This window comes from Pipistrellus hanaki (genome assembly GCF_964339955.1).
Source record: "Pipistrellus hanaki genome assembly, chromosome: 13".
NCBI classification, from domain to species: Eukaryota; Metazoa; Chordata; class Mammalia; order Chiroptera; family Vespertilionidae; genus Pipistrellus; species Pipistrellus hanaki.
The window spans coordinates 19,983,511-19,999,542 of NC_140515.1; the positions used below are offsets into that span (position 1 = coordinate 19,983,511).

The 16,032-nt window shown below is 35.5% G+C and overlaps 1 protein-coding gene across 7 annotated transcripts in view; it reads left to right on the plus strand.

Moving 5' to 3' along the window:
- The window catches only part of TASOR (transcription activation suppressor), a gene marked incomplete at its 5' end in the record, with an annotated part of 55,533 nt that overhangs the window by 35,868 nt on the left and 3,633 nt on the right, over window positions 1-16,032 (plus strand). For 2 of the 7 annotated variants that reach the window (XM_084903094.1, XM_084903090.1), the window contains 8 exons: window positions 1,987-2,387; window positions 3,574-3,715; window positions 4,936-4,995; window positions 8,621-9,540; window positions 12,662-12,784; window positions 13,645-13,804; window positions 14,303-14,411; window positions 15,826-16,004. In XM_084903094.1, the coding sequence (XP_084759220.1) occupies window positions 1,987-2,387; window positions 3,574-3,715; window positions 4,936-4,995; window positions 8,621-9,540; window positions 12,662-12,784; window positions 13,645-13,804; window positions 14,303-14,411; window positions 15,826-16,004 (2,094 nt within the window). The remainder of the gene's footprint in view (window positions 1-1,986; window positions 2,388-3,573; window positions 3,716-4,935; window positions 4,996-8,620; window positions 9,541-12,661; window positions 12,785-13,644; window positions 13,805-14,302; window positions 14,412-15,825; window positions 16,005-16,032) is intronic. The other 5 variants (XM_084903095.1, XM_084903092.1, XM_084903096.1 and 2 more) reach the window with 4 other exon arrangements.

The following is a 16,032-nucleotide window of genomic DNA, read 5'->3' on the forward strand; positions in this document are numbered from 1 at the left end:
AGCGTTCATATCTATGCAGTTCAGATCCTTCCAGAATAAATTTCTAGATGTTCTGCTCCTTGATGCTTTTCATCTCCTTTAGCTTATGCTGGATTTCTGCTGTGTGCTGAACCTGTTGACTGTGTCTGATCCATACTGTCAACATGTATCTTGAGATTTAAGATCTTCCTATGTACTAGGTGCTTTATATATGTGGACTCATTTAGTTCTTGAATACTAGACATTACTATCCTTATTTTACAGACAACAAAGTAATTTCTGAGAAATTAAATAAGTATCTAAAGCTATGTAGTTCACTAATCCATGATTAAACTCAGTTCTGACTAACTCTAAAGTATTGTTCCTAAACTTGGCTCTATTTCCTAGCACTGAGCACATGAGAGGCGAGATAAGTAAAGTTTGGTGCCATTTTTAGCTGATATTGACTAATTTTGTACATGTGAAAAAGTGTGGGTGAAAATCAGGCTTTATCAATAAAGTGATGGTGAAGCCATGCTAATTATAATAGACCAAAGGAGAAATGCAGCAGGGCAAAGGGATGGATAGGTTAAACTAGAATAGTGATGATCAGACTTGCATTTCTAGGTGTTTCTCACTTGTTTCTTTGTAGTCATTTTGCACACTTTAGTTCTGATTACTAAAATTAGAGATTTAAAGATTATATTCTAACATCTAAATTACTCTGATCTTTTTTTTAAGTAAATGTTAATTGATTTTTTTTTGAGAGAGAGAGAGAGAGAAAAAACATGCATGTGAGAGAAATATCATTTGGTTGCTTCCTGTATGCGCTCCAACTGGACTGGGAATTGAACCCATAACCTAGGAATGTGCTCTGCCACCTTTTGGTGTACAGAGGGATGCTCCAGTCAACTGAGTCACACCAGGCAGGGCTAAAATACCCTGATCTTGATTTGGTGGTGAACCCATTCATTTAATAAGAGGTAACCTTCCATCTTCCCTACCCTCTTTAACATGAACTTTTAAAGATATGATTTATATACAACGTACCCATTTTAAGGGCAATTTGATGAATTTTTATAGCTATGTTAATACTACTTCAATATATAGAACATTTTTAATGTACTATCACTCCAATATATAAAATGTTTTTATTACACTGCCTTATATTCCTTGGTAGCTAATCTCACCCCAACACTGATCTGCTTTCTGCCTCTGTTGATTAATTTTGCCTGCTGTGTATGTACATATAATTAGAATCATACAGTATGTACTCTGCTCTTTGATGTTTTGTTTTTTGCTGTAGTACATTATACCTTACCCAGGTTTTACTTTTCTTCAGCATTAAAAGCACATGACTTTCTGAATGTCTACCCCCTTTGCAAGTTTTTAAATATATTGTTTGCAGAATTCCCAGGTTTGTACCCACTTAGAGCCAGCTCTTATAGTGCTTTCTGTTCTTAATGCAAAGTTAGTGTAGATTTTTTTAGGTAATCTAGTCAATTGAGATAAGCCTTAGATGATAAGAATGTCAGACAGTATCTTAAGGACAAAACATAAAAGCTATAAAGGAGATAGAACTCAAATTAAGTCATGGGTTCTTTTTTTCCTTTAGTGTAATTTGTATATCTTTCTAATATTTTGCAAAGTAGCAACAAATATTTTATTTCTTGTCCAGCATCTGGTTGACTTGGGGGTTTTGTTAGTAGATTTTAAGGAAACTGTAGTATGGTCATTAATAAATATATTATCCATATTACCAACTTGATGTTTAAGCTCATTTATCCATTAATAGATTTTTCAAATTATGTAAATAAATTTTCATTTAATAGGAATTTTGACCTATGTGCAAAAGTTTAGAACCAGTCATATTTGTAAAGGGATGGATGTACATGTAGTCGACTGAGTTCCTGCCCATAAATGTCTATGATGATTAATTTTTATGTATTATACAGTCAATTTTAAAATTAGTATGCTAGCCTTCCAAACTCAACTTTAAGAGATGACTTCTTTCTCTTTTCCCTTTAGAGTCTCCACAGCCCGTTTGCTCACTTGGGCATGACACTGACTTGCAGCAGGAGGATACCTCTAACTCTGGTGTTGCTGACATCCATAGGCTGTTTAATTTGCTATCAGAAACATTAGCAAATGCGCGCAATTCTGATGCATCCCTGACAGACACAGTCAACAAAGCCTTAGGATTGAATTCTGATGGTGCCTATGAAGAGCTGAGGCAAAAGCATGAATATGAATTGAATTCTAACCGAGATAAGAAAGAATATGAGCAGCTTACTTGTGCAAACATTGAAAATGCACATTTTAAGGGCACTCGGAGCCCATTGCTAGACGCTGATACATCGTCTGTAAAGTATCCTGTTGCTCTTTCTACCAGTGAAGTAGGCACTGACCATAAACTACATTTGAAAGAAGTAAGCTTTATATATTTTGATTATACGTTTGCTTTTGTGAATGTGTATGTGAAAGAGAGGATGTGCTTTAATTGTTTTTTTCCTCCCTTTTAAAAAGAAAACATTTCAATAAGTGTCCAGGATAGTATCTCTAAGTTATCCCTTTTTACAAAGAGTTGACTAGAAAAGTAGTTTTCCTTCCTGATTGTAGGTTTATTGATAGTCCCAAGATTTACCTATGGTGATAACGTTAAGGCTAGACTATCTATTTTTCAGAAATGGCTTATTGGAAGTTAATTCCATGTCGTTTCATAATAAATTTGAATTCTCGAAACATTGGCTTTCTGCTAGAAATACCATTACCCATAGGTGAAGCAGATGAGGTGAGTAAAGTCAGTGCACTAGTATTACAAACAAGGTTAGATACTTTGAATTGCCTTTAAGATTACCACTGAAGTGACACTCAGCCTTACTTGACAGGGCATCCAGCTTATTTATGACTTCTGTTGAGTACTGATCTCTAGCTGAGAAGTAGTCTTATATTCCCCCAATAAGTGACTATATTACTGAAGAACAATACTAGGATGGCAACATCCTAAGGGCTTATTTCTAATTTACTCTTCATTTTCTCTTCCCTGCCTTTGGCTAAAAGTCATATGTATGTCCGTAGCATTTGTCCATGTAGTTTTCAGATACTTACTGCAGGGGAAGGATGATTGTAGGAGGCTCACTTGGGGAGATATGTAAAGTAGGCACTGAGAAACTAATTTATGTTGTTAGCATTTCCTAACATGTTTAGTACTCTACATTGGGTTGTTAAAGGCCAAACTGAGCTCACCGCCTATGTTTGTAACTAAAGTTCTGTTGGAACACAGCCATGCCTGTTTGTTTAGATATTGCCTTGGCTGCTTTTTGCACTACAATGACAGTGCTAAGCATCTGAGTATATGGCCCACAAAGCCTAAAATAACTTGGTGCTTGAATGAAAAAGTTGACCAACCTCAGTTCTAATTCAATATCAAATAATGTTTTGAAGGAAAGGTGTTTTAATGTAAGGCTCAAGTATTATTAATTTACCATGTTGATTTGACTAATTTTCAATGTTCAGATTGAAGGCTGTGAATTTGCTGTGAAAAAATGGTTGTTTATTCTTAACATTAAAATGAATTGAAAAGAAAGTTATTGAATATGTCCTCTTAATTTTTAGGAACCAAATTTAATTAACATGAGTAATTTTGAAGATTGCAGTTTGTGTCCCAATATTCCCATTGAACATGGATTCCATAAACAATCTAAGTCAAATAATGTTGAAGAGACTGAAATACATTGGAAACTGATTCCAATTACAGGTAAGAACAAGTGTACTGGGAATTAGGTTCACTTGGTTTTACTTAGGGACCAGAGTTTCATCTTTTCTATTGATAGATCCTACTCTTGAGTGCTTTGTCTTGGCTCTGACATCTTCAGTGTCTTACTTTGAGCAATATAATGTTTATCAAGTGTTACTGTTCTTGGTCAGATCAGCAAGTATCTGCAAAAAGTCCTGTTAAGAAATAGGGATTTAAAACAAGCTTCTTCTCTGAATGGAGTTTAGCATGTAAATTTCCAAATGAAAATTATTGGCAGAAATTGAGTTTCTAATAAGGTGAGATAAATACAGAGATGCAGTGATGGTCTTTGGACAGCCAGTAAATGCTATCTGCTCAAATTATAAGCTTTCTTATAATAAGCTGTCATCAAAGAAGTGGTCATATTGAGGTTCATCTATTTAAAAGAAAATTTGATTTCTTAGTATTGGATTATCTTGGCATAATTGGATCATTATGGAGAATGTCCTAAAATGCAAATATCCTGGGAAGCTTAATGAACCATGGGGTAAAAATAGTTTAGCAAATGTTGAAAGATCATTTTGCAGTATCCTAATTTCTCTGTGCAAACACATGTATGAGCACCTATATACATAATCTTAAGATTCTAAGTTTTTATTCATCTTTGTTAGCTAAGCATTTCTTGAAATATTTCCAGGGCACATCTTTTCCATTTCTGGACCTTTGTTTAACCTTTAAAAGGGAAAAAGTAGATTGATTTATAACCTAGAAGCTACTGAGACTTCCAAGGATTCTGAGAAGAATTTCTAAAACTTTGATAAATTTCCTTGGGCTTCAGCATCATTTTCTACTTAGCACCTTACCAGAGAGGGTAAGAGGCCTAGGAATGATGGTAGAGAGGCAACTGTTTCTCACTTGGGAGCTGAGGGTGTCAGTGTTAGTGGGAGAACAGAATAAGGAAGTAATGGGTACAAGATGATGATCCTAACCGTTCCTCATTTAGGTACCATTACAGTTCATTTCAGAGCCATTCGAAGGCACAATATCTAGGTGTTGATATTCCATCATCACCTGAATAGAAAGGGAAGCAACTTCCCATTTCTGAATGAGCCTTTAGGATTATTTTAGGCAAATTAAGGACTACTTGGATTTGTTAGTATTTGGGGTTGTCTCAGAGCTGCTTACTAGGTATCATCAATATCTGAAGAGAGTCTACAAGTCTAATGGATGCTTTCTGTTAGAAGGGAATGAAAGAAGCCCAGAAGACCAGCTGGGGAAACATGGTGAAAAACAAATGCCAGGTGAGAAGGCTCCCTTTGCTTTCCCTCCCTCCCACTGTGCCCTTCTTCAGAATTGCTACTTGCATTTCTGGTCTTCCATCAGTAGGGCATCAATTTAAGTTCTGTTAATTACAGAAAATTTGGATTATATCATTTATACCATTACTTGATTTGTATAAAATATTTTATAAAGAATGTATTCAAAGAAGTCACTACATATTCATAGAGATTACAGTTGTTTCTTCACCTACAGTCAATTCTATCAATTTCACTTCTGAAGGATGTTTTATGTGAAGCAGTCTTTAAGTTTCTCTTAATTTTATACAAATACATGGAGGTGAAGCCATTTATCTTTGTACATTACTCCTAATCTTGAAATTTTTTAACCCAATTCTTCTTATAATGGTAAAGTTAATTTCTGCAGATAATTTAAATTAGAGATTAGGGAACTTTCCCATTCCAGAAACGTTTACAGGTAGTAACGATTAGCTAGTTGCAGTGGGTGCAACTAAGAGAGTCTTCTGTCTGAGCTCAGTCAGTTCAACATCCCTGCATGGTCATAGGCTTTGTTTTCTTAGAGTTTGGTAGTGGGTCTTTTTTACTTATCGTTTTGTTGATCTTACTCTTTTAGAAATCTTAACACGTTAAGCGCCAAGCTTGTTTTGTCTTCCTGTTTCAGTCACTTGTGACTGACATGGTGCTTAACGTGTTAAGTGGTTTTTTGGGGGGAAGGAAAGCTAAATGAATTTTGATTTTTTAGTAGTTCTTTACAGTTATTCCTCTCTTTTAGAAATTAAAAAGACTTTTAGTTCAAGATTCTCTTGAATAAAGATATTATATTTCCTAGATAAAGATGACCTAAATGGATACATGTAGGTGACACCATCCAGATCATTGTGTAGAAAGAACACTTGCAGCCCCTGAGGCTTTCTTTTGCATCTTCCTAGTTACTGCTCTTCCTGCCCCTAGTAGTTACCACTAAATGTGACTTCTTTCATCATAGATTAGTTTTACCTGTCCTTGAATTTAAGATATATGGAACCTTCCTGTCCTCCTGTTTTGGGGTCTTTCACTGAACATTATGTCTGGTATTCACCTGTGTTTTGTGACTATCAGTAATTCTTTCTCTTCAGGAGCAGCAGGTATCTTGTTTATACTTCAAAATGCTTCATGAGCATCAGCAGTTTTCTTATATGGCATGCCATCTATTGTGATTGAAAGTACAAATATCTGAATACTACTTGCTTTTCATTTAAAAGACAAAGTATTGCAATGCTTGAATAACAATAGAAAACATGCATTATTATGGATATTGGCATGTTTCTTAATTGAGGAAGACATTTTAAAAATAAAATAAACCTACCAGTTAAAATCATATAGGGGAAATTTGTGCAAAATTAAATTAGGTAGTGATCATTTGCATTTTTAAAATGGATTTGGTTTAGAGCCTTTTTAATATAAAGAATTCCCCAGGTAGATTTAAGTCATATTTCATCTTTTAAAAATTCCCTTTATCAATAGCCCTTCAAGAATAAGTTTATAGGTGTGAACTATAGTTATAGATTTTGGGGAGCAAGTATTTTATTTAAAATAATAAGTGATTCAGAAGTTTTTAAGTTACAGGTGGTCCTCAACCCATTTGTTTTATGAGGTACAATTAAAATCTTTAAACAAATTAGGCATTTGACATGGTACATAATTCAAGAAATACATAAAATACTTCAAAAAGTAAATCTTCCACTCCTAGCACAAACATTTTACATATGCACTAGACCCTATATTAAAATTTAAAAAGAATATTTAGTATTACTGAGTTATTTTCTGGAATTTGAATTTTCTGACTTACCAGTTAATACAATTTCAATTCGTACCATGGTATTGGATATTTTGCTCCCCTTCTCTTCCACCTACAAACCTGCTGTGGTTTTCTTACCCTGCGGACTGTACTTTTACAGCAGTTAATGGTTACAGTGGTTCATGGCAACCACTGGGGTTGATAGAGAAATGTTACAAGCTGACTGCAGCTGAGGCTGTTTAAAACCTTTAGAAAAGTGTGAGTGTGGGAAAATAAAATCTGAATTTTGTGTAAAGAGGGCATGCTGCTACACCTAGGTGAATAGGGAATTCACTGTATCTTTAAAGTACTATAGTTTTGAAAACTAGTACCTGGACTTTCTGACTTAGAGGCACCATTACATATACTAGAATAGCAATTTTGGCTAAGATTTTTTTTTTTAATTAGTAATTTTTAAAGGATAAAATTGTGTAGTATTAACCTTATAGTCAAAGATCAGAAATTTTTTCTTTTTCTAAAATATAATATTAAATCGTTGTTAAAGGTCTTTCCCCTTGTTTTTGAAAAGGGACTTAGGGTACCTATTTTGAAATGTAATTTCAAAAACATTTTGTTTGAATTTAGGATTTGTAGGCAGGGAGGGAATTATCTTATGGGTTGAGCTAATTGTCAAGAATCAAAAGTTAAATAATTCTATTAGCATCAGTTAGCTGAATGACCTCTTTATCTTAAATGATTTCTCTTGGAATTATTTTGAAACAAAATAAAAATACTTAAGAAAGCACTGTCAAAATGTTACTCTTAATGCAACTTTGAAATATGTTATTTTCTGTATTATTGAGCCTTTTCCCCCCTGATAAATTGAAGTCCCTAACATTGTAGGAAATCCATTAAGCAACCTCATAGGAGAAAGTAATCTGGAAACATAAAAATAATTATCCTACATCATGAATACAACTCTTAAGTTGGACGTTATTCCCCCATTATTTTAGTTTGGCATTCTTTCAATTGCCTTACTCTCAAATTTTCCTATCAAGACTATCCTAATATATAAAAATCCAGGGGCTGTTTTGACCAAGACAACCAGATGACCAAACAGCAGGCTGCGTGGGGTGACCAGGCCAGCAGGGGCGGGGGATAATGAGGGGCGACCAGGGCAGGGGGAAGTTGGGGGTGACCAGGTCTATGGGGGGAGGGGGAGCAGTTAGGAGTGATTGGGCAGGCAGGCAGGTGAGCGGTTAGGAGACAGCGGTCTAGGATTGTGAGAGGAATGTCCAAGGGGTCCCAGATTGGAGAGGGTGCAGACTGGGCTGAGGGGACCTTCCCCTCTTGCACGAATTTTGTGTACTGGCCCTCTAGTATTATATTACTACTAGAGGCCCGGTGCACGAAATTCATGCTCAGGTAGGGTCCCTAGGCCTGGCCAGCAATCAGGGCTGATCAGGGCCTTCCATCTGCTGGTAGGCGCCTTCCTTCATTCCATACCACCCTCTGATGGCCAGCGGACATCATAGTGAGTGATCAAACTCCCAAGGGGACAGTTTGCATATTAGCCTTTTATAGACATAGATAGTAGACGGTACTTGACAAAGAATATAGGGTTGGAGCAAGCTGTTGCAACTGACTATCCTGATTAAAACATGTCTATTAAAGTCAGACAGAAAGGTAGGGAAGCAGAAATAACTTGTATTGATGCCAAATTGGCCCTTTTCATACCATCATTTGTGATTTTTATTCTACCTTCCAATGTGTGATTAGTTCTAATTACCTTTTTTTCCCCTCAAAAAAAATGTTTGTTTTTTCAAATGTTATTTTTTTCAATTACTCTTATAATAAACTCTTCCTGTATAGGTATGAAATCACCAGAAGAACAACTGGTGTATCTGCCACCACAGGAGACCTTTCCTAACGACCCCCGGGTAGTAAGTAGACAGAGAAGTTCTGATTACCAGTTTCCATCCTCTCCATTTACAGACACACTAAAGGGCACCACTGAGGAGAACGTGTTAACAGGTCAGGTGATGACAGTGGAGGAGCAGTGTGTGCCAGCAGCAGAGCCGCCTGCAGTGAACGAAACCACAGAGAGCACAGTGTTAGGAGAATACAATATCTTTTCTAGGAAGATAGAAGAGATTTTGAAGCAAAAGAATGTTTCATATGTCAGTAGAATTCCCACACCTGTCTTTTCAACACAAGAGAAGATGAAACGACTTTCTCAGTTCATATGTTCTAAGACTTCCAAAGCTGGTATACAGGAGTTTGTAGATGACTTGCATGTGAAACTAAATTCTATTATTATCAAAGCAACAGCCAAGGGTGGGAATTGGCCACCAGTCAGTCTTAATGGTTCTGGTACTAAGATAGCATTGAATTCTCTAGGAAGACATATCATACCAGTTTCCTCAAGTGACTTCAATAAACACCTTGAACCACTTTGTAGTGATACTTTGAAAAACACCATCTCTACTGAGCAGCATCCTTCAACTTTGGGTTTAACTGAAATAGAAGTGAACCAGCCACACCATGCCATGGAGCTAATGGTGACTTCTGATCATACTGTACCTGATGATACTGCTCAGGAAACAGAAAAGGAAACAAAACCACCCAGTGATGTAGACATTTCTGCCCAGCCAGCTCTTTCAAATTTTATAAGCAAATTAGAACCTGAAGTATTTAACAGTTTGGTTAAAATCATGAAAGATGTCCAGAGAAATACTGTGAAATTTTACATTCATGAAGAAGAAGAGAGCGTGCTCTGTAAAGAAATAAAGGTAACTAAAAGAGAGGTTTATATATTGTATGAACTTGACATGTTGGATCTGACTTCTATAAAGATCATTTTTTTAATATATTTTAATAATTTAATGCAGAATGGAATGAAAGACTTAAGTTCAACTAAACTGAAAACTTGTGATGTAAATATCTTAGAATTTAGATTATTGTTTAAAGACCATTGTTACATACTGCAAATACCTTTAAACTATTCAAAGATTTTAAATATTTCTTACTTTGGTTTTTAATGACAGGGAGGGAAAGATACAGAGGGATAAAGGAATTTGTCAGTATTTACCCCATGGGTTTTATCAAATAAAAAAATAAAACTGTCCAGGAATAACCTTATGATAAAATATTTTGGTGTTTCTTGATACCTGATCATGTCAGGTTCCCTATAGCCTTTATTGATCAAAAAATACTAAGACTCCCCAGTCATGAAAGAGTCTTCACTGCAAGATTTTTTTTTTCTATTGAAGCTACAGAGTAGATGAGGGCTTTTAGTTTTTTAAAAAAACAACACATGTATTTTTGTGTGTGTATAGGGTTAGACATAGGTCTACAAAATAATAGGTATGTAAATTATATATCCAAACAGTTCTATGGGTTTAATAAGCAATTATAATTCACTAACCTGTAGGATTTTAATTCCTTAAGGGAATGCCTTATGTTTTAAAATAAATACGTGCTCTACTTACACAATTTACTTGCCATGATGAATTTCTGATTGTTTTGTAAGAGAAAGCAAAAGAAACTATAAATAAGTGACTTATAAGCCCAGAGTGACCCTGAAACTCCATGCTGCTGATATGTCCTGAGCCTTTGTCATCTTGGGGATCTCCTATTAATGTCCGCATGCTTCATGCGGTGTGCCCAGGAGAACCGAGCATGGAAACGAGAGTGCGCTCAGTGTGTCTTTAATTCTTTGTGGTTTCTTGGGAGGATGCAACCAGACTTACTAAGAATTCAGTTCCTTGGTTGCATTTTGTCTTGTTTGATTGAACATAGAGCTTCTCTATTTTTCCCAGCGCCAGAACATGTGCCCAAGGATGGTACTCTGGGCCAAAACTGCATATTGGTGTGGGCTACATGAGAACCAAGGGCCTCGTGTATTCAGCATTACCCCACCTCCCCCCACCACAATTTGAAACTGATTATAACACACAGGAAATGCTTTTAATTCAGTCTGGAGTGGATTAAGTCATATTTCTGTTGTTTAAGGGTGGGAAAGCTCTGATTTACAAATCTGATAGGAAATCAGATTGGAACTTTTTAAATCAATATCATCGGAATATTTCTGGCAAAAATGTTATCAAGAATAAAAATGGTGAATAAAATGTTAAAGTTTCCTAAAGATTTCTGGAGTCAAACTGATTTGTTATTGTAAAGTAAAACCTCGATATAAAGGACTAATTCAGGTGAGAGGGTGTCTGTTAAAGCTAAAACTTCATTATATAATCCATTATATAATAAAGGTTTTCCGAATATGTATGTTAAGAAATTGATAAATTAGTTTACCTGTTTCTACTTTATGTATGAAAAGTTTAATTTCACAGAAATGTTTTCTATTACAGGAATTTAAAATGTATACTAAATAGGTCTAATAAGTGTTTGCATTCACTAGTCACCAAGAGTAACAAATGCACATGACTGGGGCATGGTGTAGCACACGTCAGAACATCGGCTGACATGTGTTGAAAATGCTGCAGTCACTCTATATGACAACAGATCATTTGCTGAACACTGTTATAAGCAGTGACTTTTAAAAAAAATATATTTTATTGATTTTTTACAGAGAGGAAGGGAGAAGGACAGAGAGTTAGAAACATAGATCTACTGCCTGCTGCACACCCCTCACTGGGGATGTGCCCAGAACCAAGGTGCATGCCCTTGACTGGAATCGAACCTGGGACCCTTCAGTCTACAGCCCAATGCTCTATCCACTGAGCCAAACTGGTTTTGGCTATGAGCAGTGACTCTTGAATTTAAATATGTATACTTTAGTTGTAGATAAGTAATATTTATATCAGCAAAATTACCAGTGGGGTTTTGTTTTTTGTTTTTTTCCAACACAGGCCTATTCGCTAGAATTTGTTTAAAATAACAGTGAAATAATAACAAAAAATTAACCTGTAAATTTAATTATAAGCAAATCTTGGTTAAAAGCATTTTAAAATTAATGGTGTTAATTTTCACATGACGTACAGACTAAAAAATTTGTCCGTTAAATCCGAAGTCCATTAAATCGAGGATTTACTGTATGCATTAAAATGAACTCTCATTTAAAGTTCTTAATGTAAAAAGACCAACAATTATAAGCAGGCCTGACAGTAATTTATCTTATTACCTGACTGTAAGCTGCTCTCAGATCTGCCCAGAAGCTTTACAGGTTAAATCAAAACCAAATTCTTTTGATCTACTTTAGTTTAGAGCTCCATAGAAACAACCCCTGAGGGTGTGATACAAAGACCAGTAGACTGGTTTTGAGGTAAGCTGGGTTTAGATTTATACTAACTAGCCTGCCAACCTTGAGAATATGAATTTGCTCCTGTGTCTGAGAAATGAGGAATGTGACTTTCAGGATCCTGCAGTTTGCTTCAGAGTTCCTCCAGCAAGCTAAGGGAGATCTGCTTGGACTACATGTGTCCTTTGAAAGGTAGTACCTTTTTGGGAATGTTGTGAGTTAAATGAGTGGTCAGAAAAGTGGTTTGTAATTCTGAAGGAGTATACCAATAACATTACTGCAGATAACCAAGGGCCTGCTTTGGGGGGGGAAAAAAAAAAAAAAAGGAAAATGGGAGTGAGGAAATGGTTGATGATTGGGCTCTTGGTTGCCTAGAATAAGTAGTGGATCTGGGTTAAGAACCTGGGCTAATCCATTGTTTGTACTATGGTTTTTTTTTATACCCCACACTGTCGTTTACTTAGCTTCGATTGCATAGCATTGTAACATGTGGCTGTGACCATTCAGTTCTGAGCTTTAGATTCAATAAAAGCAGACTTGATGATCCCTAAGACTTGGATCTAGCTTAGTTTATCAGTTTATTTTGCAGTTCTAATGTTAAATGGATGTTTGCAAAAGAGCTTTATAATGTTGATTTAGTTTTCTTTTCTTAACAGGAATATCTTATCAAGTTAGGCAATACAGAATGTCATCCAGAACAGTTTTTGGAAAGAAGATCAAAAATAGATAAACTATTAATTATTATTCAAAATGAAGACATTGCAGGCTTCATTCACAAGGTAGACTAAGTCAAATTTACAACTTATTTTGGGTTACAAAACATCCTTATTATAGAATCTTACTGCCTTTGAAACTAAAACTGTTGATTTTTAAAATATCCTCATAAGCTTTAAAGGAGATAAAACTTTGAGGTTTGGATATTTAGGGCCGAGACCTAAACGACCCTTGTATGAATCAGCTTGTGAGATTCAAGTCTGTACCCCTATAAAATTTTAAATGGCAGCACATCACAAACCTATGTCACTCAAGTCTGCTGACTCTCTTTATATTTAGTCATCTCTTCATTTGTATGTCCCAGGTAAAACCCAATTTTACCCCCTTTGCCAAACTGGCCATTAATTATCCCTTAGATTTGGAGGTACCCCATTTAGCCTTTTTTAAAATTATTATCCTTTATTGATTGAGGTGTTACATATATGTCCTATCCCCTCATTGCCCCTCACCCCCTGGTGTCTGTGTCCATTGGCTATGCTTCTTGCATGCATACCCAGTTAGTCTTATGAGCCTCTCTCAAGTCCTGCTGCCCTTTGAAGCCTTTCCGAACTGTTCAGTGTCATGTAGGTTCTTGCTCTCGTTTGAATTGATTGTACTCACAGGGCCAGACAAGCTAGCATTTTTAATTGTTTCCAGATCTATTCTGCCTTTTCCTTAGAGTGTTTTCTAGCAATGGTAGGTAGAAAAAACCGATTACATAAATGTTGGTTTATATATTTGGAAATAATGTTGGGAATATTTTGTGCTTGGCTTAGGTTAGCCATAGTGCATTTTGTTAATACTTCTCTTGTAGGTTATTTAACACTAGGGTCAGTTCATTCCCTTATTTGTCCTTATTTCTGTTTTTATTTTGTTACTTAAATAGGTACCTGGCCTGGTGACTTTAAAGAAGCTCCCCTGCGTTAGTTTTGCTGGTGTTGATAGTCTGGATGATGTTAAAAATCATACATACAATGAATTATTTATATCTGGAGGTTTTATTGTTTCTGATGAATCCATTCTAAATCCAGAAGTTATCACAATTGGTAAGGTTTATGCATTCTTTTGAGCACATAACCTCTCTCTTGCCTAAGTTTTTTCTCAATAACTCACTCACACTTGTTACTGTATTATCCATTCAGCCAGTCATAGATAACTAGTACATTTCCATTCATTTTCTTGAGCTTTTTACCTCAAATTCCCCATTCTTAGTCTTTAAAAATAATTTCCTCTAAATTTGTTCTAAAGCAAGTAAGGCTCTCTATACCTACTGCACTTGGATTACTTCTGGTTTATTGTCATCAACATGTTCTTTTTTATAATGTGTAGATGTGATATTCTCAGATCTAAAAGAGAATATAAAAATGTCTCCTTTAGAGGTGGGGGAGAGAAAGAAACTAATACTTAGGAATGTAGGTGTTTCTACACAATATCACTATACACTTATGTAATTGAGTTTGGGTAGATTGTTATTTATTGAATTTAAAATCAACTTCATTATCTCTAACAGAAAACCTTAAAATTTTTTTTTTTTTCCGGCCCAGAAAACCTTAAAAATTTTTTGACATTCCTTGAGGAACTTAGTACTCCAGAAGGAAAATGGCAATGGAAAGTCCACTGTAAGTTTCAGAAAAAACTAAAGGAACTGGGAAGGTAAGATTTCAAGAAAAACCTATATGATGGTTGTTGATTTAACATTTTGTGCACATGGATGTTGACAAAATTTCTTTCTGAATTTCGCAGTTTATAGATTATGGGTGCTGTTCAGTTTTTCCTTAGCCAGCTATAAGGGAATGTGATTCTAAATTATTCTAACCTATTTGCAAGTGGTATTATTTAGGTAGAAGTTTGCTGAAGTTCTGGTTATGTATATAGGTAAAATTGGTTTGACCTTTGCTACTTAGGGGTTTTGAATAATCATCAGAATGGAATAATCAGTGGTCTTTATTGTTTTTACTGAAGTGTATGCTCACTAGATCAGGCTCTCCCATTTAAGGGTTACCTTATGTTGCTAATTTAATAACGGCACACTTATAACTGAGACAAAGATTGGTTTCACCATATATAGGGATTTGTGATCAGGACATTTACTTATGTCCTAATCACCTACATGGCTAGAAGTCACTTCTCAAAGTGTGAACCTTGGAGCAATATCCCTTTGGGAGGCTCCACAAACAATTATGTAATCAGATGAGTTTGGGTTCCTATAATGTACTATTCACATATGTAAGGATCTGATAAACTCTGTAGTTAAGAATTGTTTTACATTTTTGTCAACCAGCATTTCTTAAACTTAGACCACAAATTTTTTCTAATATTTATTGATATTCCATGGTACACACTTAAGGAAATTCATGCTTAAATAATTTTAAAGTATTTGACTTTTGGTAGTAATTCTTTTTTTCTTTTAATCCTCACCTGAGAATACTGAATTACTTAATTTCACAGATTTTAGAGGGAGAGAAACATGGATTGGCTGCATCCCATATGTATTCCGACCAGGGTCAAACACCCAGCCTAGGCATGTGATGTGACTGGGAATTGAACCTAAAACCTTTTTGGTGTAGGAGACAACACACCAACTGAAGCCACCCAGCCTGGCGGTAGTAATTCACTTTTTAAAAGCTTGTTTTACCTTTAAATCTTACTTTACATAACAGCAGTACTGAGGCCCAAAGGTCTAACTTGTACAAAGTTAATACCATCCTATTCCTGACAATAGTTGTTCATTTTCTTTTTGTTACCCATTTATGCCTTTACTAAAGTTCTAAATTGGAGAAAATAAAGAGAACTGTAATTTGTTACTTAATAAGTGAATGATTGAGCTTTTAGTCTACACTGAATAGTTGGCCCTCAAGCTTTGCCTGCAGAGAAAGCCCCTGAACTTTACATGTGGTTTGCACAATTGCTGTTCTCTCTCTCTCCCCTAAGAAGCATGTCTGTATCAGGCAGTAGGTTAAGGAGTGCAGTTGTCATTAGTTGCCTCAAGTTAGAGATTATAGTTTACATTTGAAGCAGGAACTTCCACAGTAAATTTTAGGAGATACTGAACTACTTAATTTCACAGATTGAATGCTAAAGCTCTAAGTCTGTTGACGCTTCTGAATGTCTATCAGAAGAAACATCTGGTTGAAATTTTGTCTTACCACAATTGCGATTCACAAGCTCGAAATGCTCCAGAATTGGACTGCCTTATTAGACTTCAGGCTCAGAATATACAGCAACGACACATTGTTTTTTTAACAGGTAAGCAGTGGTCTTCAGTTTTCTACTA